Source organism: Bos javanicus, chromosome 10 (genome assembly GCF_032452875.1).
Source record: "Bos javanicus breed banteng chromosome 10, ARS-OSU_banteng_1.0, whole genome shotgun sequence".
Classification (NCBI taxonomy): domain Eukaryota; kingdom Metazoa; phylum Chordata; class Mammalia; order Artiodactyla; family Bovidae; genus Bos; species Bos javanicus.
In genome coordinates, this window is record NC_083877.1 from 66517788 (window position 1) to 66543041 (window position 25254).

General features: G+C 43.5%; 1 protein-coding gene across 2 annotated transcripts in view; it reads left to right on the forward strand.

Moving 5' to 3' along the window:
• The first annotated feature begins 16685 nt into the window (after nt 1-16685).
• The window catches only part of CGRRF1 (cell growth regulator with ring finger domain 1), a 28135-nt gene continuing 19566 nt past the window's right edge, over nt 16686-25254 (forward strand). Inside the window, exon 1 of one of the 2 annotated variants that reach the window (XR_009738754.1) lies at nt 16686-16919. Coding sequence is in view for 1 of the 2 variants with exons in the window: in XM_061428940.1 (XP_061284924.1) it covers nt 16816-16919 (104 nt within the window). In the remaining variant the exon portion in view is untranslated. The remainder of the gene's footprint in view (nt 16920-25254) is intronic. The other variant, XM_061428940.1, reaches the window with a different exon arrangement.

Consider the following 25254-nt stretch of genomic DNA (forward strand, 5'->3'; position numbering starts at 1 on the left):
ATTCCTGGGTCAGAAAGATCCCCTGCAGAAGAAAATGGCAACCTGCTCCAGTATTCTTGCCTGGAGAATCTCATGGATAGAGGAGCCTGGCGGGCTGCAGTCTACAGGGTCACACAGAGTCAGACACGACGTGATTTAGAACGCGTATTAGACTCAAAGAGAAGTTGGAAAATCAAGGGAAGATCAGAATTAAAATAATCTTTTCTGACCTGAATTTTTCTAAGTTCATTCTCTGTATTGCAGCCATGCTAAATAAAGTGTTTGTATTTTTACATATTCTTATTCATGCATGCAACAAATAGTTATTGAGGACCTATAATGTATTGGCTGTGTCCTGGTGCCAAGATCCAAAACAGATTAAAATCCCTATTGTCCTAGATGGTGCTCAGTTACATCCGACTCTGTGCGACCCCATGGAGTATAGCCCTCCAGGCTCCTCTCTCCATGGGATTCTCCAGGCAAGAACACTGGAGCAGGTTGCCATTTCCTTCTCCAGGGGATCTTCTCGACCCATGGATCAAACCCCCTTCTCTTACATCTCCTGCATTGACAGGCGGGTTCTTCACCACTAATGCCTCTTTAGAAGCCTAGAAGTAACATTCTAATGGGGAGGAGGAGGTAACAGACAATAGCATAGTAAATCAGTAAATACTGGTAAGTTAGAAGGTGATTGGGGTTGGGGAAAAGAATTGAAAAAGGGAGATGAGGAGTGTAGGTGATGAGGGATATTTTCTTTTAAATAGGGAAGCTGTCCTAATCCTCACTAGGAAAGTCATATCTGAACAAAGATTTGAAGCTGTAGAGATTGATGACCATAGTATCTGGAGAAACATCCCACACAAAGGGAACAGCACTGCAAAGGCTCTGAGGCAGAAACATGCCTATTGTTATTGCATGCTCCATTCTGTACAGCCTTGTAAGCAATCACAAGGGTGTGCTATCAGAGAGACTGAGCAGGACAGTAGCATGACCTGTTACACGTGTCCTTCTAAAAGGATCCTTTAGTTTTATTAGACTGTAGGGATTAAGTGACTTCCGGAGCCAACCACAGTGAAGAAAGCAAGCTGCAGTCGCTCTCCCCCACTGATTACAACTAAAAACTCTGGCAGAATATGAAAAGCACTTCCTGAGGACTCTGAAGAGTAAATAATAGCAAAATAGCTAGTGGATTGGGAAAGGAAGTGTTTTCTGTGTTTTTTCTTGGCCACGCACATCTTTGTTCCCCAACTGGGAATCAAACTCAATCCCCTTGCAGTGAAAGCACAGAGTCTTAACAGATGGACCACCAGAGACATCCCAAAAAAGGAAGTGTTTTGGCTGTCTCTTCTTCCTCCTGTTTGTGAGAGGGATTCTCGCCCTAGGATTACGGGGATGGCCGAGCACACAACATCCAAAACTGGACAGGTGAAGTGGACAGTTTTTTTAGTCACATACATTCACAGTCTGGGGGAGGGGGACACCAAATACCATGTACTTGGGAACAGAGTGAACAACTAGAGGCAGGCTTTGCAGTATCAAGAAGGTGAGGTGCCCCTGGTTTCTGCAGGAGGGTATGGCCGGCTTATCTGAATGATTTCATAATTGGCTGGAAACAGAAACCCAGTACTCAAGGACAAGCACTGTGCCTGGTGCCCATGGTAAAAAGAGTTGTTTGGCCAGGGGCCCTCAGCTGTGGGAACAGAGTGGGGACAGAAACTTGCTGTTAGGTTACTCCCGATTCCACCAGGTATCAAGGCAGCACATAATTATTATACCTTAATTTTAGGCCTTACACTGCAGGAAGTCAGAACTTGACAAATGACTAGGATGGTGCTGGTGAGTTTTCTAGTTTTTTCCCTCCTCTACTGCCTGACTTGAGAGCAGTCTAAATCGGTGAAGCAGGGACTGCAAAACCTCCAAAAGGAACCCTTTCTTCTAGCCTGGGGGTGGGAAAAAGGAGCCCCTGGGAACAGGAGAGTATGGATGGAAACTCCTTCTTTCTCTCCTAGCCCTCCCCTGAGGACAAAAATAATCAAGTTGGCATTATCACGGCAGGGCAGGCTAAAGCACCTAAAGCCCTGAGAGAAAATCCATTTTGCTGCATAAAGGAATTTGGAAAGGGTCCCTGTTATACAAAAGATGATGGAGGTACCCTGGGTTTTCTTTTTTACTTTGGCTATGCTGGGTTTTCACTGTGGTATGCGGGCTTTCTCTAGTTGTGGCTCCGCAACAAGTGGGATTGTAGCTCCCAGACCAGGGATTGAAACCCAGTACCCTGCATTGGAAAGCAGATTCTCCACCACTGGACCACCAGGGAAGTCCTTTCCAATTATTTTTTCCTCCCTTTTCTCTTGTTACTTCACCTGAAGGACAGGCTCAGTCACTCAGACCAGCACAGTAAGTGTAGAGGGAAAATATTCTGGGAGCTCCCATCTCTCAGTCCAGAAGAACAGAGAAAAGGGCCTCTGGGAGTCAGAGGGTATAGAGGAAATCTTGAATAGGAGAGGCTGGGATTGACACTGGGCACATACCCAAGTTCCACATGTGCAGGACACACCCACAGAAGCACAGCAAAGACTTGGAGAGCCTAACTACAATGTAAATCATTGCCAAGATTGGGGTTAACCCCAGAGTGGCTCATGTGAGGAATGGACTTAACAGCATAATAAAGACTTTGAAAATTGAGCTGCCACTCTGTATCTTGATTGTGGTGATAGGAACATAACAAGACATGATGAATTTTTCTGTATATAAATTAAAAATTAAAATTTTAAACATGGGAAAAAAATAAAAGAACTAAGTGTGGGAAACATAGGAGCAAGGAAACCATTGAAGAGACTGTTGTAGTAATCCAGGGTACACATGGCCTCCACCAAGGTGGAAACAGTGATTTGGTGAAAAATGCCTAAAACTGATACAATTTTCTGTATCCATAGTTCTCAACTTCAGCAATATTGACATTTGGAGTTGGATAATTCCTTATGAGCAGGCTGTGCTGGGCATTGGAGAGTGCTTAGCAGCATCTCTGACCTCTATCCATTAGACACAAGTAGCCTCTCAATCAAAATATATCCAAATGCATCCAGACATTGTTAGATGGTGCCAGGGCACACCGTTGAAGATGGATGTTCTAGGTGAATGCCTTAAGCTTTGGGCCACAGGCTAAGCACTGCATTAGTCATCAGTGTCAACTCAGTTGGAACAGGCTTCAGGTGGCCTCCTGACACTTAGTACATACAGATTATAGAATTGCAACATATAAGACCATGAGACTTTTTTTTTTTTTTTCACTAGAGGAACTTAGAAGTTCAGTGGGCTACAAAAGGTTAGGTTCTGCCAAAGGACTATAAAATTTTTCACAGTTCTTGTCATCTATGAGATCATACCCAAATTGCACACTCATTCAATTGCGTTGTGCAGTGATTGTCTCAAAGCTTGAAACTCAAGAGTCATGATGCTTTTCATTGCAATGGTGAATGGAATTGTTTCCTTAATTTCTCTTTCTGTTTTCTCATTATTAGTGTATAGGAATGCAAGGGATTTCTGTGTGTTGATTTTATATCCTGCAACTTTACTATAATCATTGATTAGTTCTAGTAATTTTCTGGTGGAGTCTTTAGGGTTTTCTATGTAGAGGATCATGTCATCTGCAAATAGTGAGAGTTTTACTTCTTCTTTTCCAATTTGGATTCCTTTTATTTCTTTTTCTGCTCTGATTGCTGTGGCCAAAACTTCCAAAACTATGTTGAATAGTAATGGTGAAAGTGGGCACCCTTGTCTTGTTCCTGACTTTAGAGGAAATGCTTTCAATTTTTCACCATTGAGGATAATGTTTGCTGTGGGTTTGTCATATATAGCTTTTATTATGTTGAGATATATTCCTTCTATTCCTGCTTTCTGGAGAGTTTTTATCATAAATGGGTGTTGAATTTTGTCAAAGGCTTTCTCTGCATCTATTGAGATAATCATATGGTTTTTGTTTTTCAATTTGTTAATGTGGTGTATTACATTGATTTGCGGATATTGAAGAATCCTTGCATCCCTGGGATAAAGCCCACTTGGTCATGGTGTATGATCTTTTTAATGTGTTGTTGGATTCTGATTGCTAGAATTTTGTTTAGGATTTTTGCATCTATGTTCATCAGTGATATTGGCCTGTAGTTTTCTTTTTTTGTGGGATCTTTGTCAGGTTTTGGTATTTAGGGTGATGGTGGCCTCATAGAATGAGTTTGGAAGTTTACCTTCCTCTGCAATTTTCTGGAAGAGTTTGAGCAGGATAGGTGTTAGCTCTTCTCTAAATTTTTGGTAGAATTCAGCTGTGAAGCCGTCTGGACCTGGGCTTTTGTTTGCTGGAAGACTTTTATGGAATATAAATTCCATATATATGGAATTTAGAAAGATGGTAACGATAACCCTGTATACGAGACAGCAAAAGAGACACTGATGTATAGAACAGGCTTATGGACTCTGTGGGAGAGGGAGAGGGTGGGAAGATTTGGGAGAATGGCATTGAAACATGTGAAATGTCATGTATGAAATGAGATGCCAGTCCAGGTTCAATGCACAATGCTGGAAAAAAAAAAAAAAATTTGGCTCTTAAAAAAATAAATAAATAAATAGCCACCAACAGATGATTTGCTTCTAAAATACTCAGTACGTAAGGCCTATTCAGATAGCTCCAGAATGAATTAAACCTGTTTGAGTGATTGTATCTTTTTTTAAAGAATTCATATATCCACTGTTTTTCTTTAATAATTGAAAATTGAATTTTATATGTTCAGAAATGAGATTAACTAGTAAAAGGCTGTTGAGGACTTAACAAACAGAGAATTGTTCCTGTTTATAATTATATGCACACATCCGCACTGATCTTTTGAGCAGGTGTGGAGGTGAATATATTATTTTTTAAAACTTAGGATTCCCAATACGATTGAGAGCTTAGTTTAGTACCAGGCTCTGTGTGTGCGGGCTAAGCGTTTTCGTCATGGCCGATGCTTTGCGACCCCACCAGGCTCCTCTGTCCACGAGATTCTCCAGGCATGAGTACTGGAGTGGGTTGCCATGACCTCCTCCAGGGGACCCTCCCAGGCCAGGGATCGAACCTGTGTCTCTTACGCTGTCTCCTGCACTGACAGGAGATTCTTTACCTCAAGCGCCACGAGGGAAGACCACCAGGCTCTGTGCTTGGTGTTGAATGATGAAAGCATAGCAAAGGTAACAATGGCCACCGCTTGCTCAGCGCTCACCAGGCACCAGGCACAACTCCAAGGACTTTACACTATTGATTCATTTGATCCTTATAACCATCCCCAATTTAAAGACAAGAAACTGAAGACCAGAAAAATTAGTAGTTTACCCAAGTCCATACACTAAGTAGCTGAACTAAAATGTAAAAAAAAAAAAAAGAGTCATGATGCTTATCATCTTCCTTGGTGTCTCCAAGACACAGATGAATTTGTCCTTCTAAGAAATAATATAGGTGATAGAAATAGCCATATAAAATGAATGAAGGGGTTGCAGTTCCAAGAAAAATTTACAATGGAAAATATTTTTTAAAACATAGTAGTATTTTTGGCATTTCTAATGAGACCTTCTCCTTGGTCACCTAGAAGTATCCATCAACCCTGGAGGATAAACAGAACTGTGATGTCAGAAATGCCAAAGAAAGTAAGCAGCTTTTAACTACCAGAATAAGATTTTTGAATCTGAAGAAACGCAGTAGTCTTGAAAAAGCCAGACACTACCAAGAGAGAAAGGTTTTATAAAACTGTAAAGCTCCATGAACATTTCAAAATCCAGACCCTGGCAAAAGTAAAAGTGGCATTTAATACACACCATATGGTAGAGAAAACTGAGGCTATGACATAAGGAAAGTACCTGCTGAGTGGGAAGGAGAGAAAGTTGCCCTTGGGATCTGGAGCAGCGTGGGAAGAAGGGGCTCAGGGAAGTGCAGTGGGCAGTCCGAGCCAGCCTGTTCTGGCAGCCCAGCCCCCAGGCTGATGTCTTAGAATGGGGGACAAGGAGGGGTCATAGGAAAGCAAGAAGAGATAGGAATGGGCAGACCACTTTCCCTCTAAGAAAGGAAGGGAGGCCTTGCACTTAGCTTTGCCCCTCCTTGAATATGGGTTTCCCTGGTGACTCAGATGGTAAAGAATCGGCCTGCAATGCAGGAGACCTGAGTTCAATCCCAGAATCCAGAAGATCCTCTGGAGAAGGGAATGGCAACCTACTCCAGTATTCCTTCCTTGGATGGACAGAGGAGCCTGTCAGACATGACTGAGCGACTTATGCTTCTACTTCCTTTCTCCTTGAATATGACTCAGGAGCAACAGGGTTCAATGGCAGTGGGGGTCTAACTTGGTATCCTGCAGTTCTTAGTGGCCTGCAGGGTACAAGTGGGAGAAGCTACATATTCCTAGTTCCCTCAGGAAGAACCACTGGAGATGATGAACAGTCTGGGGAACCAGCTAAACTAGTGCCTGAGGGGTTTACAACCAGAGGTAGGTGGCTAGAACCCTGAGTCTCAGGAGTGGTTGCCAACCCATGGCCACAAAAGACCGGATGAAATCTGCATCACCTTACTGAGGTCCCACAGGTGTACAGAATGAGACCTCATTTTCTCACCCCTACCATGAGATCACACGAATACCCTTTACAATTGGGCAACATCTTAGAGAAAAGCAAGAAAAGGAGAGATTAAGAACTTTTCTGAAAGAGATCAGCTGCCCAAAAAGTGCAGTTATACTTAAAGGGACTAAGTTAACTTTTTAAAATTTATTTATTTATTCACTTTTCGCTGCACTGGGTCTTGCTGCTGCAAGCAGACTTTCTCTAGTTGTGGCTCTCTAGTTTCTCTGGTGGGGGCTACCCTTCACTACAGTGCTCGGGCTTCTCCGCGCAGTGGCTTCTCTTGTTGTGGAGCATCGGCTCAGTAGTCGTGGCTTAGCTGCTCTGCAGCACGTGGAATCTTCCCAGACCAGGGAATGAACCCCGCTGCTGCTGCTAAGTCGCTTCAGTCGTGTCCGACTCTGTGCGACCCCATAGACGGCAGCCCACCAGGCTCCCCCATCCCTGGGATTCTCAAGGCAAGAACACTAGAGTGGGTTGCCATTTCCTTTTCCAAAGCATGAAAGTGAAAAGTGAAAGTGAAGTCGCTCAGTTGTGTCCGACTCTTCTCGACCCCATGGACTGCAGCCCTCCAGGCTCCTCTGTCCATGGGATTTTCCAGGCAAGAGTTCTGGAGTGGGGTGCCATTGCCTTCTCTGGGAATGAACCCTAGTCTGATTCTTCTCTGAATACTGCATCACCAAGGAAGTCTGAGGCTAAGATAAATTTAATTGATGAGTTTAAGCTCCTATTGTCCTTTCTACTTTTCAGTGGGGTGGGAATTCTCGAGCAAAACCGTATCAGTTATAGACAATAAAGAAGAAGCATTCTTTCCTTTCACCAGAGAGTAATACATTTTTTGACCTAATATAGGTGGCTCAGATGGTAAAGCGTCTGCCTGCAATGCAGGAGACCCAGGTTCGATCCCTGGGTCGGAAAGATCCCCTGGAGAAGGAAATGGCAACCCACTCCAGTACTCTTGCCTGGAAAATTCCATGGACAGAGGAGCCTTGTAGGCTACAGTCCATGGGGTTGCAAAGAGTCGGACACGACTGAGCGACTTCACTTCTACTTCTTCTATAGGTACTTTATGCTGCCAAGTTATCTTATGGAGAAGAATCCCCTCCCATCATCCCTCCCTTCTGTAAACGGGTGTTGAGTGGCTACAAGACATATGCTAGGTGCTGGTGGCACACACATCGACTAGCTGTCCTTCCGGCCGCAGAGAGTTGGGAACCTCTAGGCCAGACAGACTCATGAGCAGATCTTCACTAGGGTCAGGGGGATCCCACATAGATCCACATGGGGTGCTCTGGGAGAGGCATCTCCTCAAGGGTTGGGAAGTGTTCAGGAAGACTTCCCAGAGAAGGGAAGTTCAGAACTGAGGCTTAAGAAAAACTAAAAATTCTCTAGGAGAAGGGGAAGGAAAGAAGGGTTTTTCAGGCAAAGGGAACAGCGTATGTATAGAGGTGTGATGATTAATTTTGTGTGTTGACTTGTCCACGTATTGCTCAGATTAAACAGTACTTCTGGGTGTGTTTGTGAGGGTCTCTCTGGTTGAGATGATCACATTGAATCAGTGCACTTGGCAAAGCAGATATCCTTCCCCATTGTGGGTGGGTATCATGCAATCCCTTGAGGGCCTGAATAGAACAAAAGGCAGAGGATGGAGGAATTTGCCACCCCATTTTTCTTTCTGCTTTCCAGCTTGAACTGGAATAGTGGTCTTCTGCCCTTGCACCGGGATTTATACCATTGACTCCTTGGGTTCTCAGGCCTTTAGACTTGGACTGGAATTACCCCACCAACTTCCCTGGCTCTCCAGCTTATAGATGGCTGAGCTGACTGTGGGACTGGACTTCTCCGCCTTCTTAATCCTGTGAGCCAATTCCTCATAATAAGTCCCTCTCTCTCTCTCCCTCCCTTCCTGGAGAAACCTGACTAAATAGTTTCTTTCACTGATTTTAAAAATTTATCCCTCACCCCCCCCCCCCGCCCCACAACATTTTGTTGTGGTTCAGTCGCTCAGTTGTATCCAACTGTCCAACTCTTTTCAACCCCATGAACTGTACCATGTCAGGCTTCCCTGTCCTTCACTATCTCCCAGAGTTCGCTCAAACTCATATCCACTGAGTTGGTGATGCCATCCAACCATCTCATTCTCTGTCACCCTCTTTTTCTGCCCTCTATCTTTCCCAGCATCATGGCCTTTTCTAATGAGTTGGCTCTTCCCATCAGGTGACCAAAGTATTAGAGCTTCAGCTTCAGCATCAGTCTTTCCAATAAACATTCAGGGTTGATTTCCTTTAGGATTGTCTGGTTTGATCTCCTTGCTGTCCACGGGACTCACAAGAGTCTTCTCAAGCACCACAGTTCAAAAGCATCAATTCTTTGGGGCTAGTCTTTACGGTCCAACTCTCACATCCGTATATGACTACTGGAAAAACCATAGCTTTGACTATACAGCCCTTTGTTGGCAAAATGATATCTCTGCTTTTTAATATGCTGTCTAGGTTTGTCATAGCTTTTCTTCCAAGGAGCAAGTGTCTTTTAATCTTATGGCTGCAGAAACTGTCCACAGAGATTTTGGAGCCCAAGAAAATAAAGTCTGTCACTGTTTCCATTTTTTCCCCATCTGTTTGCCATGAAGTGATGGGTCCAGATGCCATGATTTTAATTTTGAATGTTTAATTTTTGATTGTTGAGTTTTAAGCCAGCTTTTCCAAAGTGCCCAAAGTAAATGAAGTTTAATTTTTGGGCCACTTGCTTGCATAGGCCCCCTCCCAAGGTCTTATTTTAATTTTGTATTTGTAACTTTGTGTTCACCCTCCTAGAATTGAGTCCCGACATGGTATATGCTTCAGGCCTCACAAACTTGCATCTCTGATGTGTTTTAGAAAACCAGTAATTCAGTAGATCTAAGAGTTGTATTTGGAGGGGATGAGGGAAGGGGAACAGGGATGAGTGATGAGAGATTGGAGATTAAGGATCTAATTTCAGTGAATGACAGCTACATCCACTCATCTGGTAGAAGAACCAGAACTTCAACTCCTGCTATTCTCATGCCCCATGTCCAATCCATCATTAGGTCCTGTGACAGAGTGCTGGTTCTCCCTCAAACTGTTTTTTCCTTCTATAAGGAATAAACCCTTCCAGTTTTAGATGAACTGTATTTTCCAGCCTCTTCCAGTTAGATTTTGGCCAACAGTATGTGCAATATATCCTGAGATTTTTCCTAAATTGAAATGGTGTCTCATTCTCCCTCATCTTCCTCCCTCTTGCTAGAAGGAATATGGACATGGTAGCTGGAGCTACAGCAGATGTCTTGGTCCATGAGGTGATTTTAGGAATATGGGGGCTACACATAGTGGAGCAAAACAGAAGCCTGAGTCCCTTACACTGTGAAGCACTATACCAGTCATGCATTACCTAGTTTTGGACTTTCATCTGAAAGAGAAATAAACTTCTATCTCAGGTAATACTGTTATTTATTTATTTAGTCACTCATAGTTGAAATCACTTCTAACTGATAATCCACTTCCCTGCAAGTCCTCATCACTTTCCTAATCAGAGTTACCAACATTTCTTGTCTAGACTTTTGAAAGAATCTATTAATTGGTACCTCCATATTCAGTTATATCCATCCCACCTTCCTTCCAATGAATTTTCTACACAATAGCTAAACTGATTGGTTCAAAATGCACATAGAATATTACTCCCTGTATTAGTCTGCCTGGGCTGCCATAATAGAATACCACAGACTGACTAAAACCAAAGAAATTAATTTTCTCATGGTTCTAGAGTCTAGAAGTCCAAGATCAAGGTGCCAGCAGCCATTTTGGAGAGAATTTTCTGACTTGGTTTTTAGAAAGCAGCTTTCTCCCTGTGTCCTCATATGGCCTTTTCTCTGTGCACACAGCTATCTCTGGTGTCTAGTCATTTATCTTTTTATAATAAATACACCAGTCCTATTAGATTAGGGTTGCACCCTTATGACTTCACTTAACCTTCATTACTTTCTTAAAGGCCTTATCTCCAAATATAGTCACATTGTAGGGTTAAGCCTTCAATATAAAATTCTTTTCTTTTTTTTGAAAGGAGACATTTCAGTCTGTAAAACTCTATTTCTCAATCATATCAGGGCTTGTCATTACTCTTAGTTTAGCTGAGTAGCTAAAATGGCAAAACTTCTGTATGATCTGAGCCCTATATCTCCATTTTCATCTCATAGCAACTTCCTCCTCCCTCTCCATGCTTTAATCATACTGGCCTTTCATTTTCTTAGGTATGCTATGCTTTCCCACCTCAGGGCCTTTGCACATACTGTAGCCTCTGTTGTAAATACTCTATCTCCCTTCCTGTCCCTTGGCCTGGTAAACTTCTCCCCATCAGCTCTCACATCAGTCATCTGTTCTTGAAGGAATCCTTCCCTGATCATCCTTTTATTTCCCCACTTCCGAGTTACATGCTCTCACAGCTCAATGTACTTATTTTTAATAGCACTTATCATAATTTTCCCAGGTGGTGCTGGTGGTAGAGAATCTGCCTACCAATGCAGGAGACACAAAAGATGCAGGCTCCATCCCTGAGTTGGGAAGAAACCCTGGAGAAGGAAATGGCAACCCACTCCAGTATTCTTGCCTGGGAAATCCTATGGACAGAGGAACCTGGCGGCTACAGTCCCTGGGATAGCAAAGAATTGGACATGACTGAGCACTCTTATTATATCATAATTTTTGCCTTTATATGTTGCTCAAGATTCTTCTGTTAATGTTTGTCTTTTCCATCAGATGATACACTCCATGAGAAAAGAGATATGTCACCTTTTGCTTATTACTGTATCACTAAGATGTTCAAGCTGGATTTAGAAAAGGCAGAGGAACCAGAGATCAAATTGCCAACATCTGCTGCATCATCAAAAAAGCAAGAGAGTTCCAGAAAAGCATCTACTTCTGCATTATTGACTATGCCAAAGCCTTTGACTATGCAGACCACAACAAATTCTGGAAAATCCTTAAACAGATGGGAATACCAGACCACCTGACTTGCCTCTTGAGAAATCTGTATACAGGTCAGGAAGCAACAGTTACAACTGGACATGGAACAACAGACTGGTTCCAAATAGCGAAAGGAGTACGTCAAGCCTGTATATTGTCACCCTGAGTACATCATGAGAAACGCTGGGCTGGAGGAAGCACAAGCTGGAATCAAGATTGCCAGGAGAATTATCAATAACCTCAGATATGCAGATAACACCACCCTTATGGCAGAAAGCGAAGAAGAATTAAAGAGCCTCTTGATGAAAGTGAAAGAAGAGAGTGAAAAAGTTGGCTTAAAACTCAACATTCAGAAAACTAAGATCATGGCATCTGGTCCCATCACTTCACAACAAATAGATGGGGAAACAGTGGAAACAGTGACAGACTTTATTTTTTGGGCTCCAAAATCACTGCAGATGGTGACCGCAGCCATGAAATTGAAAGACTCTTACTCCTTGGAAGAAAAGTTATGACCAACCAAGACGGCATATTAAAAAGCAGAGATATTACTTTGCTAACAAAGGTCCATCTAGTTAAAGCTATGGTTTTTCCAGTAGTCAGGTATGGATGTGAGAGCTGGACTATAAAGAAAGCTGAGTGCCAAAGAATTAATGCTTTTGAACTGTGGTGTTGGAGAAGACTCTTGAGAGTCCCTTGGACTGCAAGGAGATCCAACCAGTCCATCCTAAAGGAAATGAGTCCTCAATATTCATTGGAAGGACTGATGCTGAAGCTGAAACTCCAGTAACTTTGGCCACCTGATGAGAAGAACTGACCGTTGGAAAAGACCCTGATGCTGGGAAAGATTGAAGGCAGGAGGAGAAGGGGACAACAGAGGATGAGATGGTTGGATGGCATCACCGACTCCAGGGACATGAGTTTGAGTAAACTTCAGGATTTGGCGATGGACAGGGAGGCCTGGTGTGCTGCAGTCCATGAGGGTCACAAAGAGTCAGACATGACTGAGTGACTGAACTGAACTGAATGCCTTCTACAGTGTCTGACACATATCTGACCTTTAACTTTTTCTGAATGAATAGTAAGACGTAAGTGGGACTTGGGTCATGGAGAGGTGAGTTTGCCAAATAAGGAACTTGGGACTTCATTCTCAAGGACATATAGCTTGGCAACCAAGAATTTTCACCAGTGGAATGAAATAAGAGATGTGTTTAAAAATATATAGTGTGTTTTAAGAAATCATTTTTTTCTAGCACTGTGTAGAATGTACTAGAAAGAATTTATGTTGGAAATAAAGTTACAAATTTCAACAGTTTTTGTAATTATCCAAGCGGGAAATAAAGGCTTGAGTTACATTTGTGTTAGTTCCTGTTGTTTTTTTTCAGGGACTTCTTCTGTGTGAGTCAGATTGAGTCTGTTTTCTCCACTGCTGGTTTGGGATTTGGCTTTAATAGCATGGCTAGTGAATTATCCTTGTTCATCTGTTTTCCATCTCTCAGTATGTTGCTGCTGTTATTTTATTTCCTGTTCTTCTCGTTTTTGTTGATTTATTTTAAAAATCCCTTTGATGTAATTTTAGTGGAGTTTTGGGAGAGAGCAGCCTTATAGGCATATGTTTAATATATAAGTTTAACTTGGAATTCCTTACATTTTTGTTTTCATTATGGAAATTCTTCACTGTTTATTTCAATAAAACTGCCATTCACATTAGCCAAGATCTTGTTAAGTGACAATGTGAAATGGTGACAAAACTGAGGACAAAAGAGAGGGAGCATAAATTGGTACATTTCTGGAGAATGGTGTTTCTTCGAAGGTTTAAGATACATACATTTTTGAACCAAAAGTTCCACCTCTAGAAATTTATCCCGAGGAAATGATTTAGCTTTAAGAATGTCATTCCTGTGTTGTTTGTAATAGTAAAAAGCCCAACAATTGAGGGTTGATTAAATAAACCATAAATTTGCACAAGTCATATATGCAGTCATTAAAAATTATGTTGTTAAACCAAGCTTCTCACACAACACTACTCCAGAGCACAAACAATACATGGTCCTTCACCAAGGGATAGGTGAAACCACAGGACAAATTTAGCTCATCTTCCTCCTGCAGTAATTTTATTGGTGATATGGGAGTGTGGAGGCATAACAAGTTATCTATCTCTAGGTCCTTTGTCCCTTTCTTCCATGATAGCAAACCCCCAACTGTAGCAGTGAATACTGCTGCTCAGAATAAAAGACTGCCTGCCTTTCTCTTACCTATGGTAGGTAGGTGGCCTTACCAGCAAACCAATGAGATATCAGTGAATGAGTTTTGAGAAGCAACCAGTATAACTTTAGTTGGAATCTGTGGTACTTCCGCAACCACTGACTCAACCAACCACAGGCCATGTAGTACTGTGTGTGTGTGCTCAGTCACTCAGCCCTGTCCTGCTCTTTGCCACCCCATGAACTGTAGCCCGCCAGGCTTCTCTATCCATAGGATTTCCCAGGCAAGAATACTGGAGTGGGTTGCTATTTCCTTCCCCATGTAGTACTGTAGTATTTACTATTGAAAAATATTCACCTGTAAGTGGACTTTGTGCAGTCCAAATGTGCACGATCCAAACCTGCACTGTTCAAGGTATATATGTATATATGTATCAATCAATCAGTTCAGTCGCTCAGTCATGTCCGACTCTTTGTGACCCCCATGGACTGCAGCACACCAGGCCTCCCTGTCCATTGCCAACTCCTAAAGTTTACTCAAACTCATGTCCCTTGAGTCGGTGATGCCATCCAACCATCTCATCCTCTGTCGTCCCCTTCTCCTCCTGCTTTCAATCTTTCCCAGCATCAGGGTCTTTTCCAACGGTCAGTTCTTCTCATCAGGTGGCCAAAGTTACTGGAGTTTCAGCTTCAGCATCAGTCCTTCCAATGAATATTGAGGACTCATTTCCTTTAGGATGGACTGGTTGGATCTCCTTGCAGTCCAAGGGACTCTCAAGAGTCTTCTCCAACACCACAGTTCAAAAGCATTAATTCTTTGGCGCTCAGCTTTCTTTATAGTCCAACTCTCACATCCATACCTGACTACTGGAAAAACCATAGCTTTAACTAGATGGACCTTTGTTAGCAAAGTAATATCTCTGCTTTTTAATATGCCGTCTTGGTTGGTCATAACTTTTCTTCCAAGGAGTAAGAGTCTTTCAATTTCATGGCTGCGGTCACCATCTGCAGTGATTTTGGAGCCCAAAAAATAAAGTCTGTCACTGTTTCCGCTGTTTCTCCATCTATTTGTTGTGAAGTGATGGGACCAGATGCCATGATCTTAGTTTTCTGAATGTTGAGTTTTAAGCCAACTTTTTCACTCTCTTCTTTCACTTTCATCAAGAGGCTCTTTATTTCTTCTTCGCTTTTTTGCCGTAAGGGTGGTGTCATCTGCATATCTGAGGTTATTGATAATTCTCCTGGCAATCTTGATTCCAGCTTGTGCTTCCTCCAGCCCAGCGTTTCTCATGATGTACTCTGCATATAAGTTAAATAAGCAGGGTGACAATATACAGCCTTGACATACTCCTTTCGCTATTTGGAACCAGTCTGTTGTTCCATGTCCAGTTGTAACTGTTGCTTCCTGACCTGTATACAGATTTCTCAAGAGGCAAGTCAGGTGGTCTGGTATTCCCATCTGTTTAAGAATTTTCCAGAGTTTGTTGTGGTCTGCATAGTCAATGGCTTTGGCATAGTCAATAATGCAGAAGTAGATGCTTTTCTGTAACTCTCTTGCCTTTTTGACGATCCAGCGGATGTTGGCAATTTAATCTGGTTCCTCTGCCTTTTCTAAATCCAGCTTGAACATCTGGAAGTTCACGGTTCATGTACTGTTGAAGCCTGGCTTGGAGAATTTTGAGCATGTGAGATGAATGCAATTGTGTGGTAGTGAGCATTAGTTGGCATCACCTTTCTTTGGGATTGGAATGAAAACTGATCTTTTCTAGTCCTGTGGCCACTGCTGAGTTTTCCAAATTTTCTAGCATATTGAATGCAGCACTTGCACAGCATCATCTTTTAGGATTTGAAATAGCTGAACTGGAATTCCATCACCTCCACTAGCTTTGTTCGTAGTAATGCTTCCTAAGGCCCATTTGACTTTGCATTCCAGGATGTCTGGCTCTAGGTGAGTGATCACACCATCATGATTATCTGGGTCATGAAGATCTTTTTTGTATAGTTCTTCTGTGTATTCTTGCCATCTTTTCTTAATATCTTCTGCTTCCATTAGGTCCGTACCATTTCTGTCCTTTATTGAGCCCATCTTTGCATGAAATGTTCCTTTGGTATCTCTAATTTTCTTGAAGAGGTCTCTAGTATATACATATGTGTGTGTATATCACATATGCACACATAATATATATTTTAAATTATTATTAAAGTGAAAATTAATACAAAAAATTCAAATATTTAATTCTTTTTTTTTTTCAAGTATCTAATTCTAATTTGAAGGGTAGAGGGGGACGAAAAAAAGAAGAAAAGCGTATGGGAAAACAGTTGATTTATTTCTCAGAATCTTGACATCCAATGCTAATTTGCCTCTAGCATTAAATCCAACTTGAAAAGGCTACCAAGGCGCCTAAAAAGTGCTTGTGAGCCTCTTCTGTGTTTTGTACAGTGCCTATTTGTAAGTTTTGTGGACAGAAAACAAGAGTTGGTGTGGGGTTATTTTACTTTGTAGAACTTAAAATGCCGGTTCTCCTCTTCCTGCCATATCTCTCAGATGTAATAGGCAGGATCTCAAGATTTAGGCTCTGTGACGTGGATTTCGGGCTGAGTTTCCTCTCTCTGGCATCAGAACACCCTACCTGAGTCTTGGACGGAGTCGGCACCAATATCTCTTCAGACTTTGCCGCAGAAAACCGTGGACCGCTAGGACAAACAACCAAAGAACACGCCCGCTGGATACCAAATCCGGGATCCGGGGGCGGGGCGAGCCTGGGCCCCGCCCCTCGGCGAAGCCAGTAACTCGGCACTGGAGCGGGAGGGGCGGGGCGAGCCCTGCAGGCGACCTCGTGATTGGCACGCAGGCTCCCGCTCCCGGTGAGGCTACCCCTATCTCTAGCCTGCTGGAGCGCTAGGCTAGTGCGGATCTACAAAGTTTGTCCGCTCCGGGGCACCGTAGTGACTTTTACGCTGGCGGAGAGGGCCCGGCTGGGCTAGGCTGGGCTGGCCGGCAGGAGCCCGGCTCAGCTTAGGAGATCCTGATGGCTGCGGTGTTTCTCGTAACGCTCTATGAGTACTCGCCGCTTTTTTACATCGCGGTGGTCTTTACCTGCTTCATCGTGACCACCGGCCTGGTGTTGGGATGGTAAGAATCCCCAGGGCTAAGGGCAAGTGGCGTCGGGGCGGACAGCCAGGGAGATGAGTAGCGGCGGGCTGCAGGGTGACTGCTGGACTGGGGCTGTCGGAGAGCCGGTGCTCAGGGCTCCCACCGGCTCAGGAGGAAAACTAGGTGGACACCGCACCCGCACCACTGCCCTGCATCATCGTCCGATCCCCGTCGCTGCGGGTATCTGGGGATGGTGCAGGATTGAGGTATTTTACTCAGCTTTGTTTCTAGGTGATAAAGTAGCCAGTAAGGGCTTGGTCTTGGTGTGAGGATAGAGAGGCTGTCCAACAGGCTTCTGTCCGGATTTGGGGCCTACTGTGTGCCCGGAGTGAGCCCGTCATCTGCGGTACAGTGCTCAGACGTGGACAGTAGACCCAGTTGTTCGTTGCTCTTCTGACATGAACTGAGCATTTGCCGTGAGATCTTCGAGTGTAATTTATAACTGAAGTCTGTGCCGTTTGAGAATGTAATGATTTCTACACACATTCCACACCTTTTGAACCCTGAAACTATAAAGACATAATTTTAGAGCTGGAAGAGACCTCAGAGATAAGTTACAGCAAGGCATAAGGGCACTTCACCTATTGGAGACTAGGAGAGTAGACTGTTAGCTCATCCGTGAGCCATTCTAGCTCAGAAATTCTAAAATTTCTCTCTCGAAGAGATGCCACTGTGTCTTATAATACAGCTAGCTGAAACCATCTTACAGGCCCATCCTTTGAGAAGAGAGACATGAGCTGGATTTTGAAGAGTGAGTATTTTGAAAAAGAAATGGAGCTAAACGTGTATAGTAGAGAACAGAAGGCATTTCAGAGATTACATGAGCAGAGGGTCGGAGGAGACATGCTAGTGAATAGAGCAGGCTGTGTAATATGAGTTTTAAAATACCCTTTGAGCATGTATATGTGATTACTTTGGGCTTCCCAGGTGGCTCAGTGGTAAGAATCCACCTGCCAATGCAGGAAATGCAGGAGATGTGGGAGATCTGGGAGGAAGATCCCCTGGGATGGGAGATCCCCTGGTGGAAGAAATGGCAACCCACACCAGTATTCTTGCCTGAAAACTCCCATGGACAGAGGAGCTTGGGGGGCTACAGTCTGTGAGGTTACAAAGAGTCGGATACCACTGAGCAATGGAGCACGCACATGTGATTACTTTAAAGAAAGAACACAAACTCTTGTCAATTTCTGAAAATATGCCATCTTTAGGAACTAAGTAAAGTTTTTAACATTTTCACACTGCTTTCCATGCTGTCAGGAGTTGATTATAAAATTCTTTCTTGGTTGGTGGGGGAAGAATAGGACCAATTTTACACAATTTGATATTCTTGACACATCAGAATTTCTTGCTGTTGTTCATTTCAAGAAAGTTTGTAATTGGATTTAGGAAGATGTTGTCTAAGTGAGAAGTGATGTCTAAACACGAGATTTTTATTGGCTATACTGTTGCTGTCTTCAAGAGTATAATTTTCCTCCATTAAGGAAAATAAGTAACCAGTTGATAATTGCATAATATCCTTAAATTTTAATTTTCAATCAGCCTAATAATTTTAAAATTAATTTTCAGTTGGCCTGATTCAACTAATTAGAGATTGTGGATGTCTATCTTTAGTAATGGGAGGAGGAAAACGAGTAAAGACCTATTGATAGTGATGGTGGTATTTGTGAGTGAAGGGTAGTTCAGAACCTCGTGCTGGGATGGTGAAGAGACAGACTTTGGAGTCAGACAGGTTCAAATCCTGGCTCTGCCAAATTTGAGATTTGGTTTGAAAAGTTAATGATTATCCAAACACTCCATTTAAGTATGACTTTTCCCTGGTGGCTCAGAGGTTAAAGTGTCTGCCTGCAATGCAGGAGACCCGGGTTCAATCCCTGGGTCGGGAAGATCCCCTGGAGAAGGAAATGGTAACCCACTCCAGTATTCTTGCCTGGAGAATCCCATGGACAGAGAAGCCTGGTAGGCTACAGTCCATGGGGTTGCAAAGAGTCGGACACGACTGAGCGACTTCACTTTCACTTTCTTTACAAGGATGGAGGCCCAGATAGTTGTAGAACTTCGAGAAGTCTGAATTAAGCATGGCTGAGGCCACAAAACTATATAAGTGCCAGTCACTTCCATCCTGATTTGGCCGTAACAGTCATCTTAAGCTTAATCCAGCCATTCTCTCCATATGGGTTAGCTTTGCCCATGTAGATAACCTTATTATTATTATTTTAAACCAGTGTTCACAGTGAAGGTCATCTAGAGCTCCTCAAAGTAATTTTCTAATAGTACCCCCAGGCAGAAGGCAAATGCATTAATCCACTATGCTTTTTCACTGTGCTTGTCATTGTCTTTAAGCTCCCCCAATATAATTCCTATTGGTCATCTGTCTTCTCTGTCATGGTTCTTACCTCAGTACTGCTTTGCATTTCTGTCCCATTGCTTAGTTCCTTTCCCCGTCTTTTGCACTGTGTGGGAGTAGAGAAAGAACAGGAGCACCTGACTGTTGGAATCCCAGTACCAGTAGCAAAGAATAACACAACTGAAAGTACTGAATTTCTATTTAACTACCTGATGGTTTCTGTGAGCTCTAATACTCAGATTTATCAAGCTCTAGCTATTTTGCCAGGCAGTGTGCAGAAAGGAGGCCAGGGTGCCATATACATCCTTAAATAGTTTCAGGTAATTCGTGACCCTGACTCTGCAGTTGTGCTCTGCTTCCTCTTGACTGCAGATTATTAAGCTATTATCCTTCTGTACTTTGCTTGGTGACTGTGGGGCAGAACCTCTAAAGACCTTTCTTCTTTGCTAGCTCACTGCTTCCATGAGGCTTTGCCAGTAGGGGAAGGGAGTAGAAGGTTAGAGGAGGACAGAAGGACTTGCTGCTTCCTGCTTGATTATTTTCCTCCTCTGTCTCACCACAGCCCTTGTGCCTCCCTCTGGCCTTAACAGTGGGTCATAGTTTATAGTTTTCTCCGCTCTTAGAACGAGCCTCATTGTTGCTGCTGCTGCTGCTGCTAAGTCACTTCAGTCGTGTCCGACTCTGTGCGACCCCATAGACGGCAGCCCGCCAGGCTCCCCGGTCCCTGGGATTCTCCAGGCAAGAACACTGGAGTGGGTTGCCATTTCCTAGCCTCATTATCGGAGAAGGCAATGGCACCCCACTCCAGTACTCCTGCCTGGAAAATCCCATGGATGGAGGAGCTTGGTAGGCTGCATTCCATGGGGTCGAGAAGAGTCGGACACGACTGAGCGACTTCACTTTCACTTTTCACTTCCATGCATTGGAGAAGGAAATGGCAACCCACTCCAGTGTTCTTGCCTGGAGAATCCCAGGGACGGGGAGCCTGGTGGGCTGCCGTCTGTGGGGTCGCACAGAGTCGGACACGACTGAAGTGACTTAGCAGTAGCAGTAGCAATAGCAGCCTCATTATACCCCTCCAAAGATTTCAGTACACCTTCCTCAGATCTGAGTCCCAGCTGCTCGGAGGTCTTTCCTCCAAATCTCTAAGCAGTAGGAATCCTCTTTGCTCTGTTCTGTGTCCTGGGAGTGATAGTTGCTTCCCACTGTAACTAATTCTGTGATACTCAGCGTCTCCCTTTTGCCTTTTCAGTTCTTCAACATCTGGCTAACAAATTTTTATATTAAATTATCTGTTAAAATGCTGATGTGGCTTTGGTTTCTTGACTAGACTGATAAATATTAATATATTGATTAAGAATTTGTTACTCAGAATGGGATCCGGGGGGAAATCCTTTAGGGATGGGATTTGGATTTGGTCATTTCTTCAGCTCCCTGCCAATGGGAAATAAGATTCTAGTAATCCATGGTATGGATTGGCATCATGATTAATCAGCTTACTGCCTTTTTTGCTTGTGATTAATGATTTCTGAAGCTAAGTGCCTTGGGGGACCAAGTGGCTGAGGTACATGACCATTATGGGAGCAGTGATACTGCAGAGACTGGGGGAAGGATGGAAAGGTTGCTCGTGGGGCCACTGGAGCACTTACAGAAAGGAAATGACATGTTCCTGTCTTTAAACACTCAGATCAAGTCTTAGTCAGAGAATCAGTTTTTATGATGCTAAAGCTCTTTACTTCATGTAGCCGCAAAGCTTCACAGTTTTAATTGTGCTGGTATTAGAATTGCATAGCCGTGCCAATGTCCTGTTTAGGACAACGACTAGGAAAGAGTCAGAGCCCTGAAACTTGCAATGGCAACATCTAAATGCACTTAGATAGAGCTGAGAATCTTGAAACCCCAGTCATTCTCTGTGTACCTCTCTCGTTGATGGAAGCAGCTTGCTTTCCATGTCTGAGAAAACTAGCCTTCTCTTGCTTGTAGATCCTGTAATACCTCTCCTACGGCAGCTGCTTTGCAAACAGTGTCTATACTCAAAACCTACCTCTGTAACCATTTGTCGCTAGGCCCAGATCTCTTCATGTTTCACAGAACAGGGACAAAAACCTGACCTAGTTAGAAAGAACCAAGCCTCTAAAAGAATAACAAAAGTTGGCTAGTTTGTATCCATGAGAATTTGGGAAGTATGTGTGGGAATGAAATGTAAATATATTAGGCCAAGGAGGATAGAATGTAACAATGGATCAAGTTACATTTATTGATCTGGATGTATTCTTAAAAAATTCTGACTTTTAAGTGTTAACTTGTATATGGTTGACTGAAACTTGGACTAAGAGCTGCCCTGTATACAGAGTCGGGCACGACTGAAGCGACTTAGCAGCAGCAGCAGCAGCATATTTAGAAAAGTTGAGATGCTAGAACTTTCCTGGCATAATGAAGAGGAAATCTGAAGGCTTAGGAAGATAGGAATATTGGACTGGATTTATTATGTGCCACCTGCACACCTATTCCTCTTACTGCATCCTTCAGCATGGCCTAGAAGACACATTTCACAAAGGCGCTAAGGAGAGACTGATAGCCTTAAACATCTCTGGTGCCTGTCCACTGTAGGGCTTTTATGATGTGGGAGATGCTGCCATTCGGGTGGACCTCCTGATCTGAAGTGAAGTGACAACACATAACCACAGGAGTCAACGTGGACTTCTGTCCCTTAATGGGCAGTGGAGGACAATGCAGAGAATGATTTGGCCCACAAGGATCTTTGGAAAACTCAGAAGTGGCCACAGGACTGGAAAAGGTCAGTGTTCATTCCAATCCCAAAGAAAGGCAATGCCAAAGAATGCTCAAACTACCGCACAATTGCACTCATCTCACACGCTAGTAAAGTAATGCTCAAAATTCTCCAAGCCAGGCTTCAACAATACGTGAACCGTGAACTTCCTGATGTTCAAGCTGGTTTTAGAAAAGGCAGAGGAACCAGAGATCAAATTGCCAACATCCGCTGGCTCATGGAAAAAGCAAGAGAGTTCCAGAAAAACATCTATTTCTGCTTTATTGACTATGCCAAAGCCTTTGACTGTGTGGATCACAATAAACTGTGGAAAATTCTGAAAGAGATGGGAATACCAGACCACCGGATCTGCCTCTTGAGAAATCTGTATGCAGGTCAGGAAGCAACAGTTAGAACTGGACATGGAACAACAGACTGGTTCCAAATAGGAAAAGGAGTATGTCAAGGCTGTATATTGTCACCCTGCTTATTTAACTTCTATGCAGAGTACATCATGAGAAATGCTGGACTGGAAGAAACACAGTTGGAATCAAGATTGCCGGGAGAAATATCAATAACCTCAGATATGCAGATGACACCACCCTTATGGCAGAAAGTGAAGAGGAACTCAAAAGCCTCTTGATGAAAGTGAAAGTGGAGAGTGAAAAAGTTGGCTTAAAGCTCAACATTCAGAAAACTAAGATCATGGCATCCGGTCTCATCACTTCATGGGAAATAGATGGGGAAACAGTGGAAGCAGTGTCAGACTTTATTTTTCTGGGCTCCAAAATCACTGCAGATGGTGACTGCAGCCATGAAATTAAAAGACGCTTCCTCCTAGGAAGGAAAGTTATGACCAACCTAGATAGCATGTTCAAAAGCAGAGACATTACTTTGCCAACAAAGGTTCTTCTAGTCAAGGCTATGGTTTTTCCTGTGGTCATGTATGGATGTGAGAGTTGGACTGTGAAGAAGGCTGAGCGCCGAAGAATTGATGCTTTTGAACTGTGGTATTGGAGAAGACTCTTGAGAGTCCCTTGGACTGCAAGGAGATCCAACCAGTCCATTCTGAAGGAGATCAGCCCTGGGATTTCTTTGGAGGGAATGATGCTGAAGCTGAAACTCCAGTACTTTGGCCACTTCATTCGAAGAGTTGAGTCATTGGAAAAGACTCTGATGCTGGGAGGGATTGGGGGCAGGAGAAGAAGGGGACGACAGAGGATGAGATGGCTGGATGGCATCACTGACTCGATGGACGTGAGTCTGAGTGTACTCCGGGAGTTGGTGATGGACAGGGAGGCCTGGCGTGCTGCGATTCATGGGGTCGCAAAGGGTCGGACACAACTGAGCGACTGGACTGAACTGAATGGATTAGCGTATCCATAGGAATAAAATAGATAGGTGGCCTCCTAAGTCCTACATCAAGTACAGAAGGAGAAACTCCAGGCTGGAACTAGAAACCTGACTTGTCATAGTGTCATATTGGGGAGTTATGACCTTTATGGGGAGTTATGACCTTTGGCCTACTTTTCAAATCTAAGTCAATCCATAGAGCTGGAGCCCCTGCTTGATAGTGAGGTCAGGTCCTCTTGAGGAAGGTCTCTGTCTCCTGAGTACTGCCCCAAGGGTACTGTGAGTCTTCATTTGGTCTTCTCAAAGTCTCTTGTCTCTCAGCAGCAGACACGCTATCTGTACTCTGCTTTTGATTCTGGAGCTGGGACTTTGCAAAGCTATTTCTCTTATGCTAGTTTGCTCCCTGTTAGGCTCTGCCGGTTCAGTTCAGTTGCTCAGTTGTATCCGACTCTTTGAGACCCTGTGGACTGCAGCACGCCAGGCTTCCCTGTCCATCACCAACTCTCAGAGCTTGCTCAAACTTATGTCTATCGAGTTGGTAATGCCATCCAACCATCTCATCCTAGAGTCTGAAAGGCTGGTAAAGGAGGAAGGGACTTCCTGTTAACCATTTGCTTCCTTTTCCTGGTATACATTCCTGCAGTACTGGCATCACCCTGGCCTGTGAAGCAGCAGTTTATTTTAGTTTTCAACTTTTCCTCACACCAAGAATCAGGCTTATTGCACTCCTTCAGAAATATCAGTACCAGCTGGCCAGCAGTCCTACTACAGAGGTCTGGATCCAGCTCTGGGGGATTCCTGCTCCCAGCTTCTAGCTATAGTAATCCCCATGCTTCCTTTTGTTTCCTTAGCCTTAGGAAGGATAACTGCTTCTTGCTGGGATACCTTAGTGTCTCCTTCTTGCCTTGACTGTCCTCCAGTACTTGGTTAATAGTTCTTTATATTAAATTCTTTGCTAAAATGTTGATGTGGTTTTCTGTCTCCTGCCAAGCCTGCCTGAGACACTGACCTTGACTATTTCTCATCTCACTTGTCGAATGCAGCAGGTTGTGTGTGTGTGATGAGGTTGGTGATGAGGTACATGTACAGTCGCTTCAATCATACTACCCCATGGACTGTAGCCCGCCAGGTTCCTCTGTCCATGGGATTCTTCAGGCAAGAATACTGGAGTGAGTTACTATGCCCTCCTCCAAGGGATCTTCCCAACCCAGGGATCAAACCTGTGTCTCCTGCATTGCAGGTGGATTCTTTACCCATTGAGCCATCTCGGAAGCCCTCTTAGGAAAAGAATATAACATTATTTTGTATTTGCTTAGGGTACAAGATATGGGACACTTCTGCTGGGAATAGATTTCTTGGAACAATTTAGAAGAAAAAACTTTTAGAAATGGCATTTCAGACCTTAATAGGGCCTTAAGATAACTTATTCTAACCTTTCTTTTTACAGTTAAAGGCACAGAATTTTAGAGATTGAATCCCTTGACTCAAATTTGCTCAGAAACAACGCTCCTCCTCTCCAAGGATTTCCCCATGAAAGTTTTTTATTGATATATCCTGACCCAGCGTCAGTATCCAGCTAGCCAAGTGAGGCCAATGTGCAAGATGTCACAGAAGAGAAGCGCCCTCCCCCCCAGATTAACAGCTGCCTGCTCATTTTCTAACTGGCTTTAGCACTCAAGTCTGAAGGGGTGATAAATGTGTTTAGTTTCGGAACTTGAAACTTTCGCCTCAAAGTAACTTTTATTCATGAGGGACTCTGTGAGACTCCAGCAAGAAAAGGAGGTCAGTTCTACTGATTCAGCAGCTGACAGGAAGCTTAGGAAGTGTGTACAGAGTAAGACAGTGGA